This window comes from Pocillopora damicornis, chromosome 10 (assembly GCF_964200805.1).
Source record: "Pocillopora damicornis chromosome 10, jaPocDami1.2, whole genome shotgun sequence".
NCBI lineage: Eukaryota > Metazoa > Cnidaria > Anthozoa > Scleractinia > Pocilloporidae > Pocillopora > Pocillopora damicornis.
This window is the reverse complement of record NC_142679.1, coordinates 21,407,937-21,435,933: the sequence shown is the minus strand read 5'-3', so window position 1 is coordinate 21,435,933 and position 27,997 is coordinate 21,407,937. Positions and strand designations below refer to the sequence as shown.

General features: G+C 37.4%; 4 protein-coding genes and 1 long non-coding RNA gene across 17 annotated transcripts in view; 2 read left to right on the top strand and 3 right to left on the bottom strand.

The window, feature by feature from the left end:
- Positions 1 to 357: 357 nt before the first annotated feature.
- Positions 358 to 11,234, top strand: LOC113674854 (RYamide receptor). Of its 13 annotated transcripts, none has more exons than XM_089185435.1 (8): positions 931 to 1,850; positions 3,893 to 3,988; positions 4,408 to 4,465; positions 5,896 to 5,956; positions 6,451 to 6,537; positions 7,907 to 7,994; positions 8,729 to 9,723; positions 10,237 to 11,234. In XM_089185435.1, exon 7 carries the CDS (start codon positions 8,750 to 8,752, stop codon positions 9,713 to 9,715), a length of 966 nt encoding a protein of 321 aa, XP_089041561.1. In that variant the 5' UTR covers positions 931 to 1,850; positions 3,893 to 3,988; positions 4,408 to 4,465; positions 5,896 to 5,956; positions 6,451 to 6,537; positions 7,907 to 7,994; positions 8,729 to 8,749; the 3' UTR covers positions 9,716 to 9,723; positions 10,237 to 11,234. The 13 variants fall into 13 exon arrangements, with proteins under 13 accessions (XP_089041565.1, XP_089041555.1, XP_089041567.1 ...); XM_089185432.1 differs by having other exon boundaries at positions 935 to 1,850; positions 7,561 to 7,994; XM_089185441.1 differs by lacking the exon at positions 4,408 to 4,465 and having other exon boundaries at positions 446 to 1,850.
- LOC113674523 (uncharacterized) lies at positions 11,194 to 13,812 on the bottom strand. The gene has a single exon (XM_027191004.2). It carries the CDS (start codon positions 12,790 to 12,792, stop codon positions 11,659 to 11,661), a length of 1,134 nt encoding a protein of 377 aa, XP_027046805.2. The 5' UTR covers positions 12,793 to 13,812; the 3' UTR covers positions 11,194 to 11,658.
- A 1,614-nt stretch (positions 13,813 to 15,426) lies between these two features.
- Positions 15,427 to 16,189, bottom strand: LOC149039364 (uncharacterized). The gene is made up of 2 exons (XR_016180590.1): positions 16,119 to 16,189; positions 15,427 to 15,866 (listed from the first exon to the last, which is right to left on the bottom strand). It is a non-coding gene; the product is annotated as an uncharacterized LOC149039364 (long non-coding RNA).
- Positions 16,190 to 16,783: 594 nt separating this feature from the next.
- Positions 16,784 to 25,761, top strand: LOC113674746 (sodium/calcium exchanger Calx). Its single transcript, XM_027191244.2, has 10 exons — positions 16,784 to 17,938; positions 19,940 to 20,001; positions 20,078 to 20,245; positions 20,436 to 20,505; positions 20,643 to 20,766; positions 21,335 to 21,570; positions 21,759 to 22,097; positions 22,579 to 22,757; positions 22,943 to 23,272; positions 24,018 to 25,761. Exons 1-10 carry the CDS (start codon positions 17,266 to 17,268, stop codon positions 24,252 to 24,254), a joined length of 2,418 nt encoding a protein of 805 aa, XP_027047045.2. The 5' UTR covers positions 16,784 to 17,265; the 3' UTR covers positions 24,255 to 25,761.
- The window catches only part of LOC113674487 (histone-lysine N-methyltransferase SMYD3), a 5,066-nt gene continuing 1,749 nt past the window's right edge, over positions 24,681 to 27,997 (bottom strand). The window contains exons 2-4 of the mRNA XM_089185424.1: positions 27,743 to 27,997; positions 26,748 to 27,107; positions 24,681 to 26,312 (exon numbers count right to left, since the gene is read on the bottom strand). The exon at positions 27,743 to 27,997 is cut by the window's right edge and continues 51 nt beyond it. Coding sequence (XP_089041550.1) covers positions 26,125 to 26,312; positions 26,748 to 27,107; positions 27,743 to 27,997 — 803 coding nt within the window. The 3' untranslated portion in view covers positions 24,681 to 26,124. The remainder of the gene's footprint in view (positions 26,313 to 26,747; positions 27,108 to 27,742) is intronic.

The window sequence follows — 27,997 nt, the reverse complement described above, 5'->3', positions numbered from 1 at the left end:
TTTCAATATTATCACTGTTAATGCTACCAGTGAGATGTGCTTTACCTAACGCCATTCTCAAGTAAAAAGTTAAGGGCATTTTTGAAATCAGTCAATTCGTGGCAAACAACTTAATTGTTTTGCATTATTTTATGAAGAGACCGGTGGTCCATATCTGCGCACTAACGTTCAGAGGATCTGATGATTGCCCAAATTATTGGATTAAACTATTGTATTTCTTTCAAACGCTCGTATTTTTCATTAACTTCATAAATTTGAAATAATAATACCACAAAAGAACCGTATAATTCCCGGGACGTGTGTAAATTAACTAAATAAAAGAAGGAGTGCATTCATGCATACATAAATTAGTACAATTTTAACTTAGAATCCACGATGAGACCACGACTCAGAAATACGAAAGGCAAAAACGCACGCTCTCTTATACTGATCTTCTAAGGTAAGATCCGAATTTTCCCTCAAACAAAAGGGATTTTCTCTTAAATAGTTTGTTGTGTAGACCATTTCTGGATTATATGCTCACCCATCTGATCACGTATTTATCCGTGACTCGTCGATAAATTTTAATTTTTGTATGATTCGTTCGCCCACCAAAGACAGTCGCTTTTTTCTGCCTGCTCGAGTCAAAAATCTTTAGGGATTGCATTCAAAAGACAGTCTGAAATCTGAAAGGCCGCGAACATTATAAAGATCGATATTATTTACACTTCTCGAGATTTACACCACCGCGTCAATGTTTTTTTTCCCGAGGTGTTAACAAAGCAATAAGTCACTGAGTTTTTCAAATGTTTGCGATTAAAATGAACTCTGATCACAAATGAAAGAAAATAGCTAAACGTCAAACTAATTTGTGAAAGGTAGCTGACGTTTTTTCTGTCTTTGACACAATTCTGACGACTTCGCTTTGAACGTCAAACTAATTAGTGAAATGTAACTGACGTTTTTCCTGTCTTTAACGCAATTCAGACGACTTCGCTTTGAATACTTAAACAAGCTGGAGTGTTATACATAAATCATATCGTTCGACATCGGACAACCTAGTGCGTATTTATGTGAGCGATTTCTAGACTGCATAGGAATTTGGAATGCCTTAACGGCGGAGTGTTAACTGCGTAAGTACAGAAAAAAAAGATATACTTATGACAAAACATGCTTATCGTCAAACACGCCAAATCGAACAGAATTAGAGCCCCTTGGAAATTAAGCAGTAAATTTCAATTGCTAATGAGATTGAAAGTACTAGGCCATGCTGTCCAATCAAAACCAAAGAAAAATATTGAGTGAATATAGGCTATGTTATCTCAAAACTAAAACTATTTATCTAACAAGGTCCAATGTCAACGTCTTCCTTAGCTATTTAACGAGCTGTTTGACACAATTGATTGAAAAAGTAAAGATAACAATACAATTATCATATTTTACAATGCTACAATTCAAGACGGTAAAAGGCTTTTTTATTCTTACAAGGACCGTAAGTAATCCATTAAAGAGTTTCTTGCACCTCGCCGTCGGCACAAGTAGTTGTGACAATAGGCCTTTGAGTCGTCCAATTTAAGGATAAATCGCGATCGTAACTCCTTTTTAGTCCTAGCGATATATATTCGGCTAATTTGGAAAAACTACGCCAGTGTTCAAGAGTGATGTACTTAATAGTAGGGGATATTTGTGGCTGACATACATATAAATAGAGAAAATGCAAATGTAAACATAGAGTACACGATTATAAATTGTGTCACTTGGGTCACAGACAATGTTGATGAAATTGATTCTATCATAGCACCACAGCGAAGATCTAAAGAAGGCTACAAGAGGTTTCACTGATTCTCGCTAATTTGGACCTTGGCAATTCTGTGAGTACCTTGAATCGCTTTGTAAATACCTTAATTTTTTTTATTTTCGAGTGCGAACACTGCTTAGCAAAATGCTTTACAACAGCAAGCTGAACCGGCTAAAAGCAAATTCAATCAGTTGGGAAGTGAATGAACAAAGTGGTTCGCTTTTGAGCTCGTTTGCTCGTAACAAACTATGCAATTATTTACAGATCAATCAACTCAAACAAGGTAGCTTACAGTAGCAAATTACTCATTTTCAGTATCTAAAACAATTCACCTTTCCCTCGCTATTTGATCGAGCGTGCCTGCGTTGTTGACTCCAAGATGTCTAAGGCAGTGTTCACACTTGGTGCCCGGGCACCGTGCCCGGGTTCTATTCTACGCCGGGCACCAATGTGAACACACCTTTTTTCCTGGTACCCACGCCAGAATTCGGGCACGGTGCCGGTGCCCGAGTACAAGGTCTCGACCTTGTACTCGGGCACTAAACTGGGCGCTGAGTCCTTGTGTGAACACATTTTTCGTTGGTGCCCTGGCACTTTACCCACAAACCACTTGTTTTCGTACCCACAATTCCTTGTCCCACTCGAGATTTCAATAGTGAGCGTGTGCTCTGTTTATTGAATGTGAACATATCTTAAGACTGGGTACCGTGTGTCTGAACACAGCACCATTTTGTGCCGGTGCCCGGGTACTAGTGCCCGGGCACCAAGTGTGAACACTGCCTAAGGTTGGAATCGATTCTTGCAAACCAAAGGTACCACCGCTTTGAAATCGACACGCTCATTTACACTTCTTTGGGGATTGAAAGATCGCAGGCAGTTTTACTTTGTCTTATTTTAATAGAGACCGAATTTTTTAAACGCGCGGAATTCATCACTCAATGACACCCTCACTGATGTATATGCCACAAGACCAATGTTGTCATTAGGTGAGGGCACAGAGAGCACAGAAAGTTAAAATTGAATTATTCTATGATAAAAAAAAAACAAACAAACATATAAACAAAACAGTTAGGTAAATAAATGATAAAACATGTGAGGGAATATCTATCTTTAGAACTGTGAGAAATTCTGAAAAGGTGAATTTAGCAGTTAGTTATCTGATTCAGATAACTAACTGCTCGAGGGTTTGAAATACCTCTTAGTTGAAAATTGTAACCTGGTTCTTTAATTATGATCCTCTCAAACAGCTGTAGTCACTGGGATCGCAGACATTAAACCTTTGTGGTGATTACAGGTATATACCACATTTTAGCGAACGTTGTAATTTTGGCTTTCACAGCCATCGCAAAAATCCTAAGATTTGTCTGGTTTACATATTTTCCTTATGAACGCAATTGGGTATCCTTTGTGAACTTAATTTTAATTCCTCAGAAAGTAACACTGATATATACAACTCTAGATTACATGTTTACTTTGAATATGAATGCAATCTTCATCAACCAATAAGCTCCTTAAATACTACCAGTACAATAATTATCTTGCCCTCTCTTGCACCTCCGGTTTCCAAACAACCCAAAACTGAAAAATCAACGGAAGCATTATATCTGTGTTCCGCCATTTATTTTTCCGAAAACAAGTCTTCGTTTAAATTTTTTTCTTACTTAACTCTAAACTGTTACTTTTATAAAGAAAGAGACGAAACGAAATTGGTTGAACTATAATTTTGTTGAGCTGCTCAGTATTGAAAAATTCGCCTAGCTCATAATTTAAATTGCTTTGGCAAATTCTGGTCACGTTCTGCATTAAACACAAAGATAATAATTAAATTTTTGTGAATGCATCTGTTGTCAGTGAGTGGTGTGAATCATAAGGAATCCGCGGTCAGCCGTTCACAGAATAAAATACCAGCGTTATTGTTCACCTTGAAAAACCACACGCAAACATCCTTAGCTTTTAAGTTGTTTTTCTTTCAACTCTGCGTGCAAGGTAGTCATTTCCAATATTTTTTTGCAAGCTCTCCTTTGGAAGCAAAGAAAAGTCAAATGAATTTCATTCTTAGTTGTCATTTAACTGTGATTGACAAACAAACTCACCGCCTCTTCCTATCGCGTTTAGACCACAATTAATGCAAGCTTGGTTTATGCAAATGTCAAATAAACGACAGAAGAGTTTTCATCATTTTATTTGAAAGAAAGCCAGGGTAACGTCAAGGTAAGAGCGGTAACAACATTATTGTGTCTGCAGTGACTACTTTAATTCAAAATTATCACTCAGAATCTTTTCTTGAGTACCAGACTAAAATTTGTGATAAAAAATAGAAAACTTGCTCGGCGTCCACTGTAAAGATAGCGATGCACTTACTGAAATTATTTTGTCGCCCGAATTTATCCTATTTCTTCCTACTTAGAGCTCTTCTTGGTATTTTTACCTTAACTAAACAGATATTTTTTCCTTTCAAAAAAAAAAAACATCAATGGAAAACATACGGACTACTTATTTTCTACTTAAAATTCCAATTCGTGTCATTGTTATTCGAGGCATTCGGTCTTTAAAAAATCTATTTGCTATTTCATTTTAAGTACGTTTTCATTGCAAACTTTTATTTTCCTTTATGTCATACTTTTGTTCAGTTTTCTCATGAAGTGGTACACTTTTAGACAGTTCATAAAGAAAAGAGTTCATTGAAGGGTAAACTCACTTCTCTATATAAATATATTTCTTCAATTAATAAATTTTTGATTTAATATTGAGATTCAAGTCAAGTTACATGTTCCAGTAGCGATTCAAACAAAATATCAACCGTTGTCAGAAACGCTGACGCCAAAAATTTCCAATGTTATATTTTTCCCTGGGCGCTGTGGAAAACGGGCACATCGTCCCAAGACAGATATTTAGACGTGCTTAAACTTTTCACGCTGATGACCACCTGCTCCTAGAAATTGATAACATCAAACCATAAACACCGCACATAAATTGAAAATGGTTTTGTCTCTTTCACTGAGTTGAATCTGATTTGCCTCAAGGTGTATGAAAAGATCGTCGATTGTCACTCGAACGTGCACGTGATTCTTAAGAATAAATCAGATCCTACAACTTGAGAAATACATACAGTACGGAACGGCGAAAGTTTTGTGAAATTGTTCATTTAAACTAAAGCGTTGCTATGGAGACCTGAAATTTCTGAAACGCGCATACGCTTAGTGTTAGATAAAATTAACGAACTGATGCGATACGAATAAAACAAATCTTTATTTTGTCGAGTTTACTTCATATTCAGAGCGCCAAATTTATCGCACTCGTTTATATTACATTTACTTTTGATCGACAAGAAGATTTGAAGAGATCACATAACCAATCATGTCGGAGCGACTGCGCTACCAACATGGACTACAACATGCAGATGCTAAATCCGCACAGTGATTGTAAAAATTATAAGACCATGGAAACAACTAATGATTTCTATGAAAAAAGGAACTGAAAATATTAAAAATCTGAAAAAAGGAAATTCAATGATAAACAGCGAGGTCTTAGGAAGTGTATGTCTTACGTTGTTGATTGGCTGCCTATAGATTCATTTAGTGTTGTTATTTCGCTGTCATTCCTTAAGTTTTCGTTATCATGAATTCTTCGATCATATTTTTAAGACAAAAACATTCTGCTGCATTCAGAGTCATTGCTACCGCAAAATAAAACTAATCTGTATTTTGTCGAGTTTTCTTCATATCCAGATCGCCAAATTTATTGCACTCGTTTGTATTACATTTTCTTTTGATCGATACAAAGATTTGAAGGGATCACCTTACCAATTGCATGTCGGAGCGATTGCGCTACAAACATGGAATGCAACATTCAGATGCTAAGTCCACACGGTGATTGTAAAATTATTAGACCATGGAAATAACCAATGAATTCTATGAAAAAAGGAACTGAAAATATTTAAAATCTGAAAAAGGAAGTTCAATGATTAACAGTGAGGTCTTAGGAAGTATATGTCTTACGTTGTTGATTGGCTGCCTATAGACTCATTCTGTTTTGTTATTTCGCTATCATTATTTAACTTTTCATTATCATGAATTTTTCGTTCATATTTTAAGACAAAAACATTCTCCTATATCCAGAGTCGTTGTTACCGCAAAAAATCACTAGTATATGCTGCAGAACGAAAATCTCACCAGTAAGGTAAGTCTAAAGACGAATTTGTCCGATCTCGTTTTAAACTGGTACAACCGGTATTCATGATGGGATTTTCGTGAGGTGAGCCTCATATTCCCTTGAATCGTACTATGAAATAATTTCATGAATAGTGATTTCAGAATGAATAAAAACAATGCAGAAGCCACAGACTAGTAAGTGAATTTAGACCATTTCTAAATAACCATTATTCGTCAACTAACTGAATTCACGCTAAAATCAGTTTCTTCTTGAATATCTAATCCGTCGCGAAAAAGAAACAAACTTCTTAAATTTTAAAACAGTTCCTTGTTCCTTGCCTTACAGTCAAGTAAATTCTTACAAAATTCCATGTCGCTTTCCCAGCTCAGTTTTATTAAGACTTTGATCTGCATACCTGCGTTTTTTTAAAAATATTTTTAACCACGGAAACGCTCTAATCAAGATGACCTTTTTCTAATTGTGGTTACCCTTCTATTTTTAACAATATTTATTGCATGCAGAGCTCGAATAGTCCGATCTTCTTAGCGAGAGAAGTATGGGAAAGAAATGTCATTGGTAGCAGTGAATATTATTATACGGAAGTCAAGGTCAGTCAAACTATGCTCCCTCTTTTCTAAGAATTCATAAATTGCTGAAGACAATGAGGTCTTTACCTTTTGAATTTAATTCCTGTTTTCAATAAGCATTCTTGGGTCAAACTCGTAAATTTATGAACCTCGTGAGAGGTTTAGGCACCACTTAAAGAATATCTCAGCGAATAAGGAGAAACTTGAAGACCTGCAGCGTGAAATACCGGAAACTTCAAATGAAAGAAAAAATTCAAAGATGATAAATAAACGCCAATGGAGTATCTGTAAAATACACTGTATAAAATTTCACCTTTTTTTTTTATCATATTTGGTTTGTGTTTCAGTTGCAATCTCCTCATTGAAAAATCGCTTTTATTTAAACCGGAATTTCTGGTCTGATGAAAGACATACGAGACGCCTTTTTTCCAGTTCGGAGTATTCAGTCTGATATATCCGGAATACAAAAAAACGGCCTCCGGTCGATCATTCATTAGAAATAGGTCGCTTAAAACATATTTACTGCAAGTATTCCAAACATGTTTGTATGCATGAAATACCTCGAACAAAACATTCAGTCTGATCGGCGATACCTGCTGAGTTTCGGTTCCATCCACAAAACTGTAGACCAAATAAATAGTCAATAAATATCTTTGCAGTAAATCTACTCTTTTCCACTCCCACGACAGCTAGCAAAACAAATCTTGCACACATCACGTTAATAAAACGACATTACCACTTTTACACTGATGTAGAATTAAGGTCTTATTGTGTATTTGTAAATCCACTGAGCTCTGACATTGTGGTCCAACCGGCCTTGCAAGTTAGACATGCACAATCAGTTACATACAGCTTCCTTAAAATAGAATGCTGGCGGAATTTTGAAAGAGATTTGAGTACAAAGAGAAATCAGCAAGCGGATGTAGCAATCACCTGGTATTTTAAGACATTGTTTGCGGTCTGTCAAAACTGAGACGGTGGAGTGATTTCCGAAGGCGGATTTGAATTTGAAAAATCGTATTTCTTTTTTCATTGTGTGCGAAGTGAGAGGGAAATGTACAAGAAAAACAAAGCCACAGACGCAACGACTGGAAATTAAAAAAATCTCTCTAATCTCAGTCCTGAATAGTTTGTGTTTTGCTTGAGAGAAATCATTGGCTTAATCGCTGGCACTGTCACCACAAGTATCAAGTGAGTAAGGTCTGGTAGGTAATACAAAAGATTTGTGTATCTGCAATATTTACCAGTCATTTTCTCAACGAAACTCGTAATATTAGAATGGTTTTATCACCATGATAAATGCTAAGTTTCTCCCATGGCTCCACACTGAAAGTTTAAATAGGTTTGGTAAGAAAAAGTCGATGTAAAAATCGTCTTTCAATTTTTGCAGGTTGAAACACGACACCGAGCTCACCCAAAAAACTATTGCCGATACATTCTACCAGAAGACTTTCCTGCGGTTACCGTCGTAAAAAAAGGTAAACAAAATTTGATATTCATTTCAAGAATTTAAATGCTCCTTATTCACCTTTGGCCAGATTTCCTTTCGCTGATTCAGTTTTTTCCTTTGATGTCTTTTTTCTCCACAGAATTTCCTCTCAGCTTGAGTGCATATCGTGTCATTTTTTAAAACGACTCGAAACGTAAACATTTAATCGGAAGGAGACCCCATTTAGGACTCTTTCAATTAAGAAATCTGTGCTTGTGTGAAGTAAATTAGGAATCAGTCACGAAAAATTTGGAAGTTAATTGCTGCGTTTCTGGAAAAAAGACAGAGCCTTTGGTTAGTTTATTCTTGTCAGTAACAGGTAATTGGGATCCTAACGCCAAAAGCAAACCTCTTTGTACCTACATGATGCAATAAACATTTGGTTTTTGGTTTGACCCAAGAGTATTTATCAGGAATTATAAAAAGACAAAATGTCAGGGGAACTTTAAAATTTCGTTTTGAAAAATTCCCTTTCACTTTCAGATAATGGTTCGGTGAAAGTACAATTTAATGAATTGCTTTTAATAACTGTATTGGTGATTTCACCTTTTATAAAAGCTCGAGCGGTGTCTAATTTAATCTTATGACTGAAATATTTCAACGCAAATTTTAACCAAATCTAATTCATCTTTCTGCCTGCTCTAGAATTTTTTCATTATTAGAAAAGAGCATTGCCTTAAATGTGAACCACCTCATGAGATAACTTTCTACATTCAATTTCAGATTAGAAATCATCTCCTAATCATGAACAATTCCTCTCAACACATTGCCGTGGGAACAGCGAGTTTCATGACTACTTCTGACGTCACGGCATGGTGTACTGCGTTTGCGGTCGAATCTGTCATTGTGGCAATCGGAAACTTGTTCATTATCACAGTCTTTGCCAAGACCATAGAGCTACGCAGACAACATCGCCATTACTTCCTAATGAACTTAGCCGTTGCTGATTTTTTCGTGGGAGGTCTTGCGGCGCCTCTGTTTGTTTACATCTTAGGAGGATTTTACAACTTATGGCCGTTTTCCAAGTACAAACACACTTTGTACTCTATGAGCATATTCCTGGACATGTTCTCCGGGATTTCTTCAATCGCTTTCCTCTCCGCCATCGCTGTGGAAAGACTTTACTCAACGTTATACCCCACCAAGTATAGAAAGACAAAACGTTTCGCATACACAGTCATCGCGTTCTTATTATGGGCTATTTCCGCTGTGCTTCCAGGAATTAGAATTCATCTCGGAGAAAAATTTAACTCTCTATACACCTGGATGCCAATTGTTTGTATGCTGCTGGTTACCATCGGCTCCTCGTACATTGTTATCTGGGTCAAAGTCCTGTTCTTCAGTTCCAAGCGCTTGAATCAAAGCCGTGAAAGACGATTAAATGTAACTGTAACAATCTTAACTCTGACATCACTTTCAACATGGTTGCCGTTCATAGTCCTGAACATAGTCAATGAGTTTCACCCAGTGAGCATAGAGATAGAGGCTGTGTTTTCCACCAAGATACTTCATTACGGAAACTCTCTGGTTAACCCTTTCTTATTTGCCTTAAAAATGCCGCAGTTTAGAAAAGCGGCACAGAAAATATTTTGTAGTTTTCCGCGCCAGAAGCCAGCCTATCTTCCAAGCGAGAAAAGAAGATTGGATCATGATTCTTTCAGCTCACACAGCGAGCGAACTTCACCGGAAGTGCAGACTACTCCAGTTTGAAAATAAAAGTAACTATGCTTGTCTTTACCTATAATGTTGAATATAGATATTTATGACTCAATATCTCGATTGCACCAGGCAAATCTTTGGCGACTTTAGAACACTATTTTGCAGTTTTAGAGGACTTGTGCACTTATTTAATTTGTATTTGTGGGAATTACATCAGTTTAAGCAATATTTCACTCTCCGAGTAAAAATTTGTTGGCTACAACTGTGCCCTGTTAACATGGCCTTTTTGTGATTATCAAATTTTTTTTTGTCTTAACTCTTTAACTCGAGCTCCTATGAGTGACCAAGATAGAATTTCTCACTACGAAATCGTTACAATATCAAGCAGGCAACTTTAGTCGGGGAAATCATATGTTAGCTTAAAACTTTTTTGCCTGGAGCAACCTTTGAGTTCCTAAAAAAAGCCTGGCGATCGATGGTCTACGTCTTCACCTCCATCTCCTCCCTCAGTGCAAAGTGGAGTTTTACCCAACTGCCTTTGCGATAATGTTTCTGCACTTATTGTTTTGTAGGTTGAACGAGCAGTGAAGTGATGGAAATTCGAAACACGACTCCACTGAGTGATATTTTCGAAAGTGTACCCATTCCAGGAACCTTTAGCCTTTAAAATCTCACCTAAGCAAAAAAGTGTGTCATTATAATTATATAATAAGCTAAGTTGTGCACGCATTCTGATTGGTTCTCACTTATGATCTATTGAAGGACAGACGTATAGATGACGTCATCATTAAAACTTTTTTCCGTCTATTTTAATTCTTTATTATATAAAACAAATAGATTCCAAGTTGCCGTGCGTCTGTTCAGTAATGGATCACAGACATATCACATAGATTTGTAATACTTGCCTATGGATTACGTAGTAGCCGTTTACTGCTCTCGTGCAGCTGTATATATGGATAACACAGACCAATAAACGTCTCAGTATTTGTTTAAATTGTTCAAGTAATCCCTGATGAACTGAACCAAAAAGTACCAACCGCTACTAATATAACTGCTTCCTCATAACCAGCATCTGGCGAATGAATCATATGAATTATTAGTCAAACAAAATCCTTCAATTACTGTAACAGGTCTGCGATGAAGGCGGTAAATGAATGAATGAATAAATACCTTTATTTAAGTGACAAACTGAAATAGCAGTAAAGAACCACTAAATGGTGACACTAAGAATAAATTAAAATTAAAAATTAAACAGTTATTATACTTATTATAATTAAAATTGATAACACTATTTACAATTGATAAAAAAAGTACGTAGTAGATAATATTATTTACATATGCAAAGACTTAATAAAATACTGAAGTGTCTATTATGTACGACATAAAATACATTCAGAACAATGAGGGTCGGCCAGTAAGGAATTTAAATCAAGCTTTCTAATACGCTGCCTAAATACAGATAATGCGGGAAGGTCTCCTATATTTTTAGGTATTAGACTCCACAAATTTGGGCTAATGTATGTGATGGAATGCTTTCCATGTGTAGTTGTATTAAATCTGGGCACGGCGATCTCCTTGTTTCTCAGTGAATATTTGGTGTTTATAAAATAATTCAAATAGTACGCGCGCTCTGATTGGCCATAAAACCATTTTACATGAGCGTATGTAAACACGGTTTTCGTTACTCTTTCATTAGTTATTTTATGAAAGAAATGTAAAATGGTTTCCGTGTTTACATAGCCTGATATAAATACTTGGGAGGTTGGGAGAACACTCGATATAAGCTGGAAACCACTCCGCTTCGCGTCGTGGTTTCCTACGCTTATCTCGTGTTCTCCCAACCTCCCGCGTGTTTACATCAGGCTATGTAAACACGGAAACCATTTTACAATTTCTTCATTGTCATTTGGAAAAGGTCTGCAATATATTTCGGGCAAATGTTGTGTTTTGTCTTGTATATAAGAACAGCTGTATCATTGCGGTCGCCGACTTTTTCAGATAAACTTGTTGCTAGGATGTTTGAAAGCTAATGCAGTTTTTACGACAGGTATCGCTTTCTTCTTAAATCGTTCCCGACCGTTGTTTTGTTGCAGCGAAGAGATAGAATGTTTTACCAAGTCACCCCTGCTCTTTCCACCCAGCTGAGTCTTTTCTAAGGTTTGCATAACAGATTCCAAAAGGACTCTTTTTAATTCAGGCTCTTTTCTCCTGTGCGTTTCAAACGTATCGTGCTCTTTTAAAATATTGATTTCGGAATACGGAGAAATGCTCTGTTTTGGGTTCCATTGCGTTGAATAATGGCCCTTTGACGAGAAATCAATCGGCGGTAATTCTGTTTTGTCGTGAAGTATGGTGTTTTTGAGCCACCTAGCTCCGCTCCGCTTAGCTAGGCCAAATTTCCTCCTGTTATCGAGAGAATTTAATCTATATTCTTTCTTTTGGGCATAACAATTCGTCGCAACGTCATGCAGCCCTATTTTCTTATGATTCTTCGAGAAATCGTCGTTAGTTTTCGAGAGATTTCGTAACAAAGGCCGAGTTCCCTTGCATGCAGAAGGCCGTTCATTTCCACTTTGCGAAAGATCAATTCCGACGCTGAAACCGTCTGCCAGAGTACGAGATTTCCAAATTGCTGCAGTCTTAGTTACAGCTTTCAGTTTTTTTACATGGCTTCCCACTTCGGGAAGTTTGTCTCCTTTCTTTGGTGGTGTGATCCCCTTAACTGACTTTCTTTTGTCCAAGTTCTTAGCTTGCACCTCTCCTTTGCCAGGGATGTGTTGTTTGCTTGTCACCAAACTTGGCTTAGTGCGTTCATTACCTCCGGTTGAATGTATCCTTGTTTCTTCATAACGTTTCTCTTCGTTATCGCCTACATCTTCTTCACTTTGTGCTTTATTTAACCGCGGACGTTCTTTTACTTCCAGGTTTTGAGATTCATTATCTGCGGCGCCGATGTTTGAATTCGCATCGACCTTGTCCCCGCCAAATTTCTCTTCCTTCCCCGAAGGAAACATAAAATCGGTGTCGTCATCCACACAAGGTTCATTGATGGTAATCTCTAAAAAATCCGGACCATCACCCACAGTTAAAGAACAAGAAGAAGACCTCGAGTGACCTGGGCTGAACATGGCTGAATAAAGAAAAAGTTAGCCTCCGAATGTTGTTTTAAACACCTAAGTATTTTATTCTGCAAGAAAATTATATGACAACAATCTTATTTTGGCACCTGGCGAGGTAACCTATGGAGACCACTCGATTTTTGAGATAACACTTGGAAACATAATTGTTTTATTAACAGATGAAAATAAAGGAGACTCAGCGTTGAACAAAGTACTTTAAGTGGTTTGCATACAAATTGCTTTTATCTTAGATTTACGGTTAACCTCTTCAGTTTAAGAGGGATTTATTGCTTCAAGCTCTTTTAAATTATTTTTATTGGTAACAAAAAAAAGAAAAAACAAAGCAAAAAAAACAAGTTCATATTACCGAAAACTTTTGAATTGCTGTAATGAAAAATTCCTCCCACGTAATGTAATCAAACTGAGAAGTAAAAAACAAAAAAGACAATTGAAAACAAAACAAAAAACACCTGAATTGGTCTTTGGAATTCTTGAGAATATTTATTACAATCGGCATTTTACTATTTACACGTTATTTTTATTATTCATGCTGTTAAGAGACATTGGAAGTAAGGTTTGTTAAACATTTCGAGCGAATTTTGATCAAATTGAATAAAATGTGTTCTAATTTTCAGGCTAAAACTAAGAAATTGCCGCCAGTGAAAGTATCACAAATGATTGATAATAGAAAAATCATATTTTGACTCAGGAATGAGATAACAAGTGACGCCGAGTTGATTTTCCAATTTTAACTCTAATCAAGATAAAATAATGTCACATTATTTTCTCTTGCTGTAATTCAAGTCATGTTGAGAGCGGGGAAAATTTTACGGGAAACAAAGAGCTCATTAACTTTTGTCTCGCTCTCAATTACTATAGTTTCTTAGCTTAGTTGGTAATAGAGCCCATCTAGTTTCTAGGTACAAGGATTCTCTTCCTAGCTCTAGCTTTCGAGTCGTGCGTTCCTTTTTTTTTTTTCCTGTCAGACCTCTATTTCTGTAATGATGTTAACTGTCGCATGTAAGCATATGAAGATCAAGTCGTCATTTGACGTCTTTTTTATCGTTTCATTGTAATTTACCAGAAGGACTTTAAAGAGAGCATAAATTATCCAACACGACCTATTTTTATTTTTAACGATCATAACACTTCTCTATGGTGCTTTAAATTCACAGCCGTTAATTAAACCACTGTAGAAATAAAAACAAAGCTTACATGACGCCTGAGGGCTAGTTAGTGTTTACAATAATTCTTAGCTCGATTCGTCATCGAAAAAAGCCTTTGGCTTAAAAATTATGCTATTGTTTTGGACTCGTCCGGTGGCTACTTTGGCAAGCAGAGCTTTTCTTCGTGGAGGAAGTTGATGCAGTTACTGCAGTTGCGTAATGCCTCGATCCTGTAGAAGAAAAATGTATTAAATGTAAATCGGCTTGTTAATAATGATTTCCAGTATATTGGTTTTACCGCTGCATTGTTATCACGGTCCATCGAAGATACCAATGCTCCACTTGTGAAGAGTTTGTTAGAATTTATGCTTTTTTCAAGTCTGTCATGTGCGCATTGGAAGTATGATTAAATAGCATGTCCTGGTCGTTTATTTCGTACACGCGGAGCCAAGGTAGCAACATAACCTGAAGCAGTTTAAGGCCGGGGCAAGAAAAGGAGGGGGACTTGGGTCACACTGTAAAAAGAAACTTTTCTCTAAGTTCAGTTCAGTGATATTTTACAATTATTCAGTGAAGATCAACCATTCTTTTGCGCATTTCCTTTTCAGTTAGAGCTTTAATATGTTTATCTCGATCAATAAAGAATGCTTTTCAACATGGAACACAATGATAAAATTCTGGGAATGGACGTAGTCATGGCTTCACGACCAATTAAAGTAACTTAGCGAGATGTTTTAGTGTCTTATGTACGTATGGAGCAACACTGCGAGCGCTGTGAACGCCTCCGTGAAAATGAAAAGGTCGCACCTATATTTCTCCAATAAACATTATGCACTAATGTACGGTCCCAAGGGAAACAGTTAGTTTTGTTTTCCCAAGAGTCCTGATGTTTCCCTCGACCTCGTCTGGAGAAACATCAGGACTCGAGGGAAACAAAACTAACTAGTTTCCAGAGATACCATACATTAAGTGCTTTGTTATATATTTAGACTTTCCCTCAAACAATCATATGGCAAAAATATGCTGTTGTATTCGGCGCGCGGGCAACAACTGCATGACGAAGAACCAACCAATCACAATGCTCGTTTTGTTGAGTGAAAGTCTAGATATAACACATGAGGGGATGCAAATCGTCTGCACTGTAAGTACATATCAAGCTCTGCAGGTGATTTAATCCCATTTTAATCTCATCCGATCTCACAATTTACGAAAACTTCATTATTCTTGTGAAAAATGATAGCCGTCTTATTGAAACTTGATGACAAGTATAAGCCGGCAAAGAAAACAGTGCAAAAGCAATTATCTGTCACATCGATGTCAGCAGCAACAAGATTATGACACCTTACAGTCCCCATACATTTTCTTAGACTAAAAGTCTAAGAAAATGTAAGGGACTCTCCGGGATACTTACAGTACAGACGATTTGCGTCCACTCATGTTGAGTTCTTGACAGAATAATTAATTTCTCTTGTATTAAGAAACTAACACGTGTAAAAATATATTTATTGAGCGCAAATCAAGCATTTTCCTTACGAAAAGTTTCTGACATCACCATAGAGAAAGTTTGACAAAAACAATTCCTGACGCAGTTGGTTACGTCACCAAGAAACGTTTAATCACGCAATTTTGTGCGCACACTGAGGTACACTTATCATTTGGTGAAAACATAAAGATCAACCAATTATTTCAAAAATAAAAATTCCCCTGACTCGATGAGTTTACGAATTTTACATGATGTATTCAGGAATTGAGTGATCTGGCCGCACAATTCCGATCGATCTGCGTAAGAACTTTCCTAATGAACGGACACAGTATAGCTGGTACGCAGGTCAAATGGCGCGAGATGGGTATGCCTTTTAAGCCAATTTGGACCAACAATGGGGATACGTCATTGCTCTTTTGCCACTTCAGCACCAACTAGATAACAGAGAAAAAAAGACAGAACCAAAATATATCATTTGATCTTAAGATCGCTCGCCCTAGGCAAATTTCGTCCGTAAGAGAACATGCAAACGGCTTCTCTGATCGAAAAGTCAGTCACGAACTCACATCAACGTACAATTAGCTTGCTTCTGGGCTACCATGTGGGACTGTAATCATCTTTTTTGGAGTTTTTGTAAAGTCTGTTGTTTAATTGTCTGTATCGCAACGTAGGACAATTCTGCTCACCTGCTGTCTGTGCGTAATTGCGGTTGACACTGTTTGTTACTGCTGAACGTCTCTCAGTCCGAATACTGAAGTTGTGCATTTGCACGCATGGGCAAAAAAAAAACATTGGTAAACAAAATTCATTTGACCCATGGTATTATCTCTTGACAAGGTCATAACGAAAGAACGTTTTTTTTAGCGATCGAAAGAAGAGTTATTAGCGGAAATGACAATTAAAACGTTTAAACCTGGTTACGGCTGGTTATAATGGGCTTTATTTTCTCGATACTGTATAATAGTAATATAATTAATTTTTACAAATTATCCATTTTTCTGGAAACTTCCATCATCACAACGAGAAGAGTACTAAATTATCAGTTAATTTTGTGCAAGGTTTGGACAGGAAGACACTTAAAATGTTGTACTCAGGTTTACTTTATACTTGTCTGTAAATATATCCAGCAGCTGCGTTATCGGCGCCTTCATGTTGATTCCGGCTTGATAGCACATGATGAAATGAAGAATTTGGCTGGTTTTCTCTCTTCTATAAATTATTCTCGAACTTTTAGACGAAATAACTTAAGGTATAAGTTCAATAACAACGTGAATTAGCGAGACGTGTTGTTATTTCAATAGAGGTGTCATAAGGTGCCCTCTTTTATAAGACTCTCTGTTGCTTAGCAACTGTCAAAATACCGTCTCGTTGAAATTCATAGAAAGTTTTGAGATTTTGTCCCGCTGAGGGTTGTAGATGGTTGCGATGGAGTTTGAACGAAATTGAAAACACTTGGAGCTCATCAAGACTTCAGTGAATAGATGGAAAGATTGTACGGAGCAATAGCTATGAAGAGGTCCGCGAACAACAGGAAATCATTTATACCACGGTTTTCCGCCGCTCAACTGCGCTTTCGAGACTGTAATTGTTGAATGCAGCTTGTAAGCGGGTTGCTACTTGCACACTTGGTACAGTCCTAATTTAAATTTCCGTTCGATATATTTGTTTTATAAACTCTAGATTTTAAAAGTGATAACTTTGTGGAGTCTTTTAATAGCACGGTGCTGATCCGTTATTACCGAGTGTGACTCTATTCCGGTGTCGCGCCGACCGTTTTGAAGTGGGGTTATTTTCTAATAACTTCTACGATAACTTTAACTCATTTTCTACGCGATGGCTGTAGATGCTTGTAATAGTGGGACCTTACTGCTGCCATTTCTCGACGAATCTGGGTGGAATCAAGAATTAAGGGCGTTTGTATACCTGATAGCGCTGTTATGGTGTTTCATGGGAATCGCCATTGTCGCCGATGTCTTCATGTGCGCGATTGAAACGATTACAAGCAAAACGAAAGAGGTCAAGGTACCGAAACAAGATAATCCAAGCGAAATGGACGTCGTGGAAATTCGAGTATGGAATGACACCGTCGCTAACCTAACATTGATGGCTTTAGGGTCATCAGCGCCGGAGATTTTACTAGCTATTATAGAAATAGTTATTCTGAATAAATTCGAGGCAGGTAAACTTGGGCCGAGCACGATTGTTGGCTCGGCAGCGTTCAATCTTCTCGTGATCACTGGAGTTTGTGTGATGAGTATTCCTACCCATGAACAGCGTAGGATCAAAGCTATCAAAGTGTTTGCAGTGACAGCTAGCTTCTCAATGTTAGCTTACATCTGGTTGTATTTAGCGCTTAGTGCAATTACGCCCGACGTAATCGACCTTTGGGAGGCAATACTCACATTTCTACTATTCCCGATTCTGGTTGTAGTGGCTTACATTGCCGACAAGGAGTATTGTTGCCCCGGGAAAGTCCAACCTCAGGATCCAGGAGTCCTCGAATTGGGTAAGTACTACTTAACTTTACTTAACAAGCTGAAATGTTCTCCCTGTTATTTTAATACAGGGATAAAATTTCAGGATTACGCAAAATTTCGATTGCTTTGTTTACCTTAATTTTGAACTGGACGATTTCTCTTTTCAACACTAACCCCATTCGCATTGAAGTTGTAATTTTTTTAATTCGTGAAGGAAATTAGAAATGTGTCTTGATTTAATGTTGTGAGTTTGCCTAGAGAACCATGTTGCTAAGTGTTTTGTCGAAAAATACACTGGTTGTTGGGGATAATCTGCAATTATCTGTGCCGTGCACATTTGAATAAATAGTGTAATTTTCGGTTATAAAGAATAATTATTCATTCCCACCTTACGTTAGCAATATATTTTTTCTAATGACGTTTCAGTTGCGATTTCATTTCACGTCAAAAAAGGAGAAGGAATTGCTAGAAATTTAAATGTGCTAAGATGTGTTGCTAGCGCACGAAAACCATTAATTTGTTCAGCTGTCATACTCAGAGTTACCTCAACGTCAAATAGGGATTATTTACATATTAGAAGCAGCTCTTTGCTGGAGACCGTTAATTTTTGCAACCGAATACCAAAATAAAACTTTTCACCAATTACAAAAAATATATATATATAGTTAATATATATATATATATATATATCATTGCTTTTGCATTATAAATTATCAGAACATAGGCAATTTACGTTATAGGGCTCTATTTAAAGGTAACGTGTCAATGACTAAAATTGATTGGAAAAATCAAGAATTGTTCTCATGCAGGTGCTGTAACTCTATGCAAATCCACTGTCTAGTTTGACATGACAAGGGATATGTTTTTTTGTAAACAGGAAATATGGGTGTGATGAAACTGTTACAATACCGTGTTCTCAGCCATTAACAGTGTGTTTCAAAGATCTGAAAAGTTGACATAAAATGATTTTGTTACAATTTTTGAAATTTGTCTCAAATGGATAACTATGGGATTTGGTTTCCCCACATGAGATTTTGAACAAGAACACTCATTAACCAGTTGACAATCAGGATTGTCATCTAACTAATTAACAGGATCACAAATGTGTTACCCACATAATTTGCATCATTGGAACTATCTGGTGGTACTACAGTTTTTAAAATTGGTTTGCTTGTTACCCGTCAGTTTACTATTTTCACCAATTTATCAAATGCCAATTTCATTTTGACAATGAAAGTGCAGTTTGACATACTTGCATATTTATAAGTCAAGGGAAAAAATAAGATATTAAAAAAATTTTGTATATACATACTGTCTGTACAAGTTTGCTTTTACAAATTTTTATGCATTATGATCATTTCTATGTTGACTATGCCATGAGGATTTGGTTGTTGTATTTTGGGTGGTTGTACTTTGTGCTTGGTGATTTTTTTGGGATCTTAACTGGTGGAGGACAAACCAATTGACTTTGTACATGTAAGGTACATTTACAGAGTTTGAGTGGGATGTCTGTTACAAAAAAAGAAGAATCTGTTGAATGTCACATGGAGCTGGAGCAAAGAGCAGCAGACTCTAAAGTTTTACGTGCTCTGAAACACTCCACTAGGCTGCATCCGCTTAAAATGCAAATGATTCACAGTGGGTTCTACTGTCTTCAGTTATTTTGTTTTTCAAATTCAGTGTCCAGAGGGATTGAAAGGGTATGGATATTTACCATTTCATTCTTTTCATCTCAGACAATACACATAGCAGTACTGCAGAGTAAGGCTCTGTTCATAATAATAGGGCCTGTGAAACCAGACTGCCTGTAGCTTCCCTAATGGCTAGGGAAAAAAATTAATTTCTCAAGAAAAAAGTTTGTGTGTCTGAACCTATACGAACAGGTATAAAAAATATGCTCTTTTTCATCAATTCTGCTTTAGAGAAGGAAGGGAAAAAATTAATGTAACTGGTGGATGGGGGAACTCTTTTAAAGTGTTATATTTTTTGAAATGTAGCTAACACTGTATTTGTGTATTTGCCTTATACAGCTGAGGGTGCTAAAACACTGTCCACCCCTACTCATGATCCAGAGGTTGAAAGTTTTATCAAGGTAACTTTCTTTTCAACAGTTTTTTGGTGTGCCATTGAGAGTTATTAGGAAAAATATTTTTACTTTTGTACTTTAGGAAGTGAGCAGGAATCCCGATCTGTCAGAGGATGATGCAGCAATGCTTGTTGCCGCACATATTAAATCAAGGCAACCAAAGAACTACGGGTACTACCGAGTGGGTGCCATTAGGGATCTGGGAGGAAGTCATAAACTGAGACCAAAGATGGACCCCAAACTTAGAGTGGTACGTAGCTAAGCTTTTTACGGATAGAGCCTGTCACGATTCCTCTCAACAGATGTCAACAACTAACGATAAAATGCAAAGGATTTTTGTTCAGAATATGAACACAGAAAATTAATCTAATCTAGAGAAGCTTGTGAATATTTTCTAATCCAAACTTTATAATAAGATATATTTTTTATTGTTATAACAGATTTACGAAGAATTGTCGGAGGTTGGTTTTTCTTCATCTGGAGCTACTGCCATCATGAGTCATGCCTTAGGTGAGTACAAAAAAGCCTATCCGAAGGACTAACCCCGAAATCTCCTACGAGGGAGCAATCTCCCATGGGGGAGCACGATCCCCATGCCTTATGGGCCATTTTCCCCCCTCAGTCTAATCTTATTTCATTGATTGCAGCTGGTAAAGTACAACCTGCTCGTGTGGAGTTTGCTGCTCCGGAATTTGCTGTCCTAGAGAGCGACAAAATTGTCAAGATTGGTGTGAAAAGATCTGGAAACACGAAAATTACAGCCAGTGTAAAGTAAGAACGTTTAACCCTTACACGTTAAAAAATTCCTAGATTACGAGCAAGGAGCGTTTGCTGTGCAAATTTATACTTCTTCAATTGGCCTAAGAGAAACGTGGTTTGAAGCCCAAATCGAAAACTGGAACAAATTGATGTAGTTTTGCAAAAAATCTTCAGAAGCATTGCTCTTCCTCAGGGTTCAGTTGTTCGAAGGCTGATTAGCGCTCGCCCAAGGTTAATTCTTATTCCGGATTCCTTTATTCCTCTGTTCAAAAGCCTTTTTTAGATAATTTTTTGTTTTTCTTCTAGGGCATCCATTCATCAAATTGTAGCCAAATTGCACTGAATTTTCTTTTAAAGCTTTCAGGTCTGAAATCAGATTTCACACTTACCCTGGGTTATTTTAACTCAGTTACGAACAAACCGGCCCCGGGGTACAACTTGCAATATTGAGTTACTCACATCCCGAAACTTGGATGACTAAATCAAGCTGATATGTTGACTCTGAAATTTTGTGCTCTTTTGTCAGTGAAGTGTGCACAAGTATTAAGAAACGAATATATATTATTACTTTTTCCCACAGCTATGAGACTATAAACGGCACAGCCATGGCTGGATCTGACTACGAAGCCAAAAGAGACGTGCTTGTCTTCCAACCCGGTGAAAACTTGAAACATATCAACATTACTATCATCGATGACAATGAATGGGAAGAGAACGAAGTTTTCTTCTTGAAATTGGCCAGATTTGACTACAAGGACGACACTGTTGAAATAGGAGAACAAAGCATTACTGAAGTCACTATTATAAATGATGACGGTGAGTTGGGTCTAGAGTAAGTTAAAAACGCGAATTAGCTACAGATGTGTTCATCGAAAAATGAAACACGCTATTTGCGCTCTGCAACATCAGCTAACAAAACACATTATGGCAAGTTTTTTTTTTAGACTCAATTTCGTGCACAGCTCATGTAGAATGCGCTGATATTCTTTTCGTTTGATTTTCAGAACCCGGAACCTTTTCACTGGAGAATCCAAGCTTTGTAATTAAAGAGAGTATTGGGAAAGCTTACATCAAAGTCAACCGTACCCAGGGTACAGACGGGAGGGTGGAGGTCACTTGGAAAACCACGGATCAAACGGCAGTAAACGGCAAAGATTACCATGGAGGGTCTGGCACGTTGGTCTTTGAACACGGCGAACAAGCAAAATCAATTGCAATAGACATTATCGATGATAAAGATTTTGAGAAAGACGAAACGTTTCTTGTAGAACTCATCAAAACCTCAGCAGGAGCAAAGATAGGTCATATTCGAAGCGCTGCGGTCAATATTGTGAATGATGACGGTAAGCAGTAATAGACTTTCTTGTTATGCTTTCTGATAGTTTGATAGATATTTGTAAAATTGGAGCTTTAATTTGCATTAAAAATTTGCACGCTATAATTATCATTACTAGTGTTTTTATCGTGATTGTTAATCATCACCATTCTACAGTTCTAAGATTGAGAGCTACACTAACGAACAAAGCGTCAATACGACGATTCTGTTAATAAAATCTGGATTTGGACAAAGGCACAAACAGCCAGCCACGATTATTCACCCATAATTCGCTTATATTATTTCAACAACTTCGTTAAAATTTATCATGTTTGTTTATACCTTTTCGTTAGCTCTTACCTATTTGTGGACAGCTATAAACAAAAAAACTAGACGTTGAGATCGGCCGAGATACATCATGTAATCTTTTAAAAACTTTTGGCGCCGGCATACCATTTTTAGCTGTTGAATTTTGCGTGACAAAGTTGTTATTTTTTTGTGTTCTCCAGAGTATCGCAGATTATTTGACCGAGTTGTTGCACTCACTCATATAAATCTCCGCCGTTTGGAGCTGGGGTCCGAGTCCTGGGCGTCGCAATTCCGTGAGGCGATGTCAGTAAATGGCGGAGATGTGGAAAATGCCACTGCCATCGATTACGTCATGCACTTCTTCACCTTTGCTTGGAAGGTGCGATAGACTTTTAGCAAATCTATTTTATGCGTACAGTATTACTGTTTTCCTTTACCTGTTTATTGGTCTTATTTCTAGGCGGCTTTTTCTGTGCTTACAGTGTCCAACTGTAAGTGAGTAGTCGGAAAATGCGTGTGATGCGTTAATTTCCAACATGTAATTTTCTTTCTCATTTTCGGCAGGTTATCTTCGCCATAATTCCCCCTTGTACTTGGCTTGGTGGTTGGGTGACATTTTGTGTCGCTCTAATGATGATCGGCCTAGTCACCACCATAGTTGGAGACTTAGCCACCATATTTGGATGTCTAATTGGACTAAAAGATGAAGCGACCGCCATCTTGTTTGTGGCTCTCGGCACCAGTCTCCCAGACTTGTTTGCTAGCAAAACTGCGGCGGTGAATGAGAAGTACGCGGATGCGTCTGTAGGAAATGTCACCGGTAGCAACTCTGTGAATGTTTTCTTGGGACTGGGATTGCCGTGGGTGATTGCTGCGAGTTACCATATGGCTCAGGTAAGAAGGATATCATTATCTTGAACTAAAAGGTCGAATTTTAAGCTTCGAGTACGTACAGAATGCGGTAAAGAACTTAAAGAGAGAGATTGAAACATTGGCCCACTAGAATCGTTCAAGTGGTCATTTACAGTCCGTGTCAATCTCCAAGCACAATAGTACTCCTTTTAATGGGAAATTGCGAGTCACCGCCGTGACCAAAAGTACTATATATGGTCGATTCAGATAACGAAAAAACCTTGTTTGAACTGCAACAAAAGCCCCTTGTTTCGATTTAGGGCTTTTAACTAGTTGTGGATATTTTCGTATTTTTCGCAGTATTACAGTACATATCACGCACAAATTAATCTCATTTTCATACGAATGGTTGGGTGCTGGCCTCTCTTTGAAAGAGAGGCCAAAGTTGATTCGGAAATTGCGTATTCTGTGCGCAAGTGTCATTGAGTAAAATACTCAAACAGCGAATAGCGTTGAAGGCACGCTCTGATTGGCCACTCAAACTCCGGAAATCCTTTGCTATTCGACTTTGAGCAACTCGTGTGGGATTTGCGCACGAAAATGTATTAATCGTTGCAGGAACAAATGAATTAAAATCATCGTTTTGAATGTTATTATCTCACTGTGTTAGTACATAATAAAATACTCCATGTCAGTGTTTGTGAACGTAAGTCTGAGAGATAATTTTCATAGCCAAGTGATTATTTGCTTAAGGATGTCTCTTTGTCGTTTTTTTTGTTAATTGTAGGGCACAGTGTTCGAAGTGAAGGCAGGGACATTATCCACAAGTGTTATCACATACAGTTGTTGCGCGGTCTTGTGTTTTGTGCTCCTTTTGGTACGAAGATATTCAAAATTTATGGGCCGCGCTGAGCTTGGAGGGCCAAATGTTACCAAATACGTATCTGGGGTCTTCTTAATATTTTTATGGTTCGTTTACGTTTTAATTTCTTGCCTCGTTATTTATGAGATAATCACATTTTAAAGCAATGTTTTATTCAATGTAAATACGCAAGGATCGTAACAAAGAGGCAGTTATTTAAATTATTCCACGACACTTAGGAAATGATTAGATTCGTTATCTGTACATGAGATAAATTGGAACGGACAATAAATCGTATTTCTTCGGGGGGGGGGGGAGAGGGGCAGTGGTTGTCGTCACTCGTGACCACGTGAATGGGGTTTTACGATAGCCAACCACCTTCCTGGCCTTAAAAGTATAAAGTTATTTCTTAAAAATGTAAATCATTTCCACTTACCACTTAATGTTTTATCAACGTGTGGTGAATCCCTCGATTTAATCACCTTTTTCGTCTGTTTACTGATTGTTTTCTAACATACAGGAAATTTACGAGCGTTTCATTTCGTTTTCATTGTGAAACATAGACATACCACGAACAGAAGGACTCAGTTGGAGAGTGAATCAAAAATCTATTTATTTTGTACAGTAACTTAAAAATACAAAGCCTCTATGCAACACAAAGTACACCGTTACAGATGCGTAGCACTTTTAACACAAAAGCTTATCGGAACAGACCTGGATGCTTCTGTATTCCCCTTCGTTTGTTTCATTATTTATTGGAAGATTTGTAAATAGGTAGAAGCGAAAATCTGTTTTTCAGTAGTGTTTTATATATTACGGAACAGTGGACATTTCGCTTCTTATCTTTAAAGCTAGTTTTGTGACGTTTATATTGAAAAAGTGAACCGCTAGTAAAGAGATTTTGGCACGTTAGATCTCGCAGGTACTTTGAATGAAAAAGCTTGTATGCTTGTCAGAAAAAAATAAGTAAATGCTAAAACTGACCGGGATGCATTTGAAATTCGTAACTGCGAGAAACGGAAGAAGTTATTGCACTGAAGTCATAGCATTTTAGAAATAGTTTATTTCGTCACGTGCCGGCATATTTGCGTTACTTTTGAACGGCGGTAAGAGGTCATGAAAGGGGTTTCGTATTGACCAATTTCTGTGAGTACGTGATGTTGCATGTTACAAAAAAATGTTTCGTGTTTCACGCGACAAATAGTGACTGTTTGGCCGCAAAATTTGAGATTTAGAACCGTTATATAGAAATATTCTGAAGACGTTTTGACGAAAATAATTCAGTTTGCTTTTCCAGCAATTCGTCTTTTGGGACTTTTTTATGATAGGTGGAGCTCTTGTTTCGTAGATTGCTTCAGAATTCATGTTTCAGTGAGGAAATTGGAAATTTTCCTTTACTGGCTAGGAAAACTCATTTTCAACGTTCCATGGGCGCAAAGTATTCCGACATAAATTTGTGCTTTTAAGAGAAATTCAAAAAGCCCCAAAGTTGAACACAATTCCTATTTGAACTTGTGACATTCCATTCCATTACAGCAATCACCATCAGAAGAATCTTGGAGAAAATATAGATTGCATCACGTTATCATTATAGAAGCAATTTAGATCTCTACTTCACATTGATTATAGATTGACGTACCTAATAATAATAAAAAAAGATTTATCACAAGAATTGTTTACGAATTTTTTGACAGTGTTTTAAGTCAGGAGTTGAAACAGTGTTCTTTATCTTTCAATCTTTACACCTGGGTCTTTTGATCCTCAAAGATCGGGACATTTGAAATCAAATCTTCTCTAACTCTTTAATGTTTTCACGTGATTCTGTCAAGTAAATCTGCGTTAACAAATTTAAAGGAAACTTTTGAGTTTTTGTGAGTGACCCCATTGGATGACCGATCGGGAGAGACAACTGTTTTGCTTGGAACAACCGAGTTCACAGCTTTTGCCCCATTAATAAAATTTTGAAAAATGAAGAAAACATAACGCGTTCTTTTTTCCTTGTGCTGCTAAACTCTGGCGCTCCCTTCTCAGTTCAAATTAATTCCATCCCTTGGACTTTTCTGTTCTGTTCCTCTCTGAGTTCCTCCAATGTCTGTCCTATCATTTCCCTCAGCTCTTGTACAAGTGGGTGATTTCCATGAGTTACTTTCAGAATAGCTTCTGCCTGTAGCAGTGACTGAAAACCATCTTTAAGTTTGTCCAAGTAGACTTGAAGTTTGCCTGAAAATCAGATTAAGACCCATTTCAAATCATCAAGGTTTTCTCATGTCCTGAGGAAGTGAAATTCTTAATTGAAATCAGAGACAATGAAAAAAACCAAGAAGACACTGCGAGTGGAGCTCACTTTTCTTCCAGAGAGTAAAATTTGAATTTGATCATTTATGAATTGAAAGCAGCTCTGGAAGTTTTTGCCTATGTGTTATCTACCATGGGCACGGTCTGTATAATTGGATAAAATACCGTGTACTGGGGCTTGAGTAGGAACAAAGGTCTTCTTTGGGTTCAACAGGCAATATAATAGGTCTTTCATCTTTTCTTAACTGTTTACTGACCAAGGACAGTTTTCCAAACCTTTATTGTCTTATTAGGCTACATTTGTATGACACCCTCATTAAGCTGTAATGGATATAGAGAGATTTCAATTAAATCACTTACCAATTCTGAACAACTGAATGCCAACACTTGGATGATTCCTAGGATAATACAGCTTGTATGCATCCATTGTTTGAAGTCCAAAAGCTAGGGCTCTGTCCCAAAACTCTAGATTAATGCAGGCATCCATAGCTTTATCAAGAATGCCAATTCTGCTGTAATTTAATTTATGAAAGAAACCTCTCTGTTCATCTAGAACATTCTCAGCAAGGTCAAGAATACTGTTATAGTCATCAGTTTTCTCCAATGCTTTTATTTCCTTTAAAGCTTCTTCAGATTTTGAGATATTTACTTCTGCTTTGGTTACCATTGCTTTATTGGATGCTTGTTTTCCACAAGTGTTGCAAGCAGCAAAGCCTCCTCCTGCAAAAAGAGCTTATGTCAGAAGAATATTTCAAATAAGAGCACAGTAGACTCTTACACAAAAGCAAGGTTAGATGACTGCACTTGACCTTAGAGGTTCACAAAGTGGTGTTTTCCAGGGTACCTACAGTCGATTTCCATATCATGAAGTGAAAAGGACTATAATTGCTATCTAACTTAGGAAGTTCATTGCAGGTCCTCATCCCGTCCTCACTCCCCTCAATCAATTTAGTTTCCCCAGAAGTTTTCTTTCACCTTTTTCCTTCCAGAAGGAGCAGAGGTATTGTGACGGTATAGTGTCCTGCCCCAGAATACACCACAGTGACCCCTGCTGGGGCTCAAAATCAAACCTTTTGGTCTTGGATCCAGTGCGTTGAACACTGACCACCCTGTATGCTTCAACATGCCTCACAATTCTTTTGGAAAAACCCTTCTACCTGTGTGCTGGGTGATCATAAAAATTACATGCAACATGATGCAATCCTCAACCTACAGAGTGCACACATTTTAATAATCTTCTTTATAATAATGAATGGTAGCATACAGTACCTGATCACTCCAAAGGCACAAGTAAAATAAAAAAATGGCTAGAGAAGAATATAACACAATTTATCTTGGAAAATATGAATTATCACCTGCTAAATCCCTTGGCAATGCTCCATTGCAATGAGAGTTAGAACACTGCAGGCTCAACATAAGTCCATCTTCCTCTAGTGGAGAGTTACACTTCAAACAATGACAATCAAATGAATAACGACTTTTTAAGTCTCCCTTCCTCTGGTAGCTTGGGCAAAGCAGTTCTGTGTAGCTTATTGTAAGTTCATCACCTTGCTTGATATTTTCTGTTGCATGTATAAGGAGTTTTGTGCCATTGAAAACAGCAACACAGT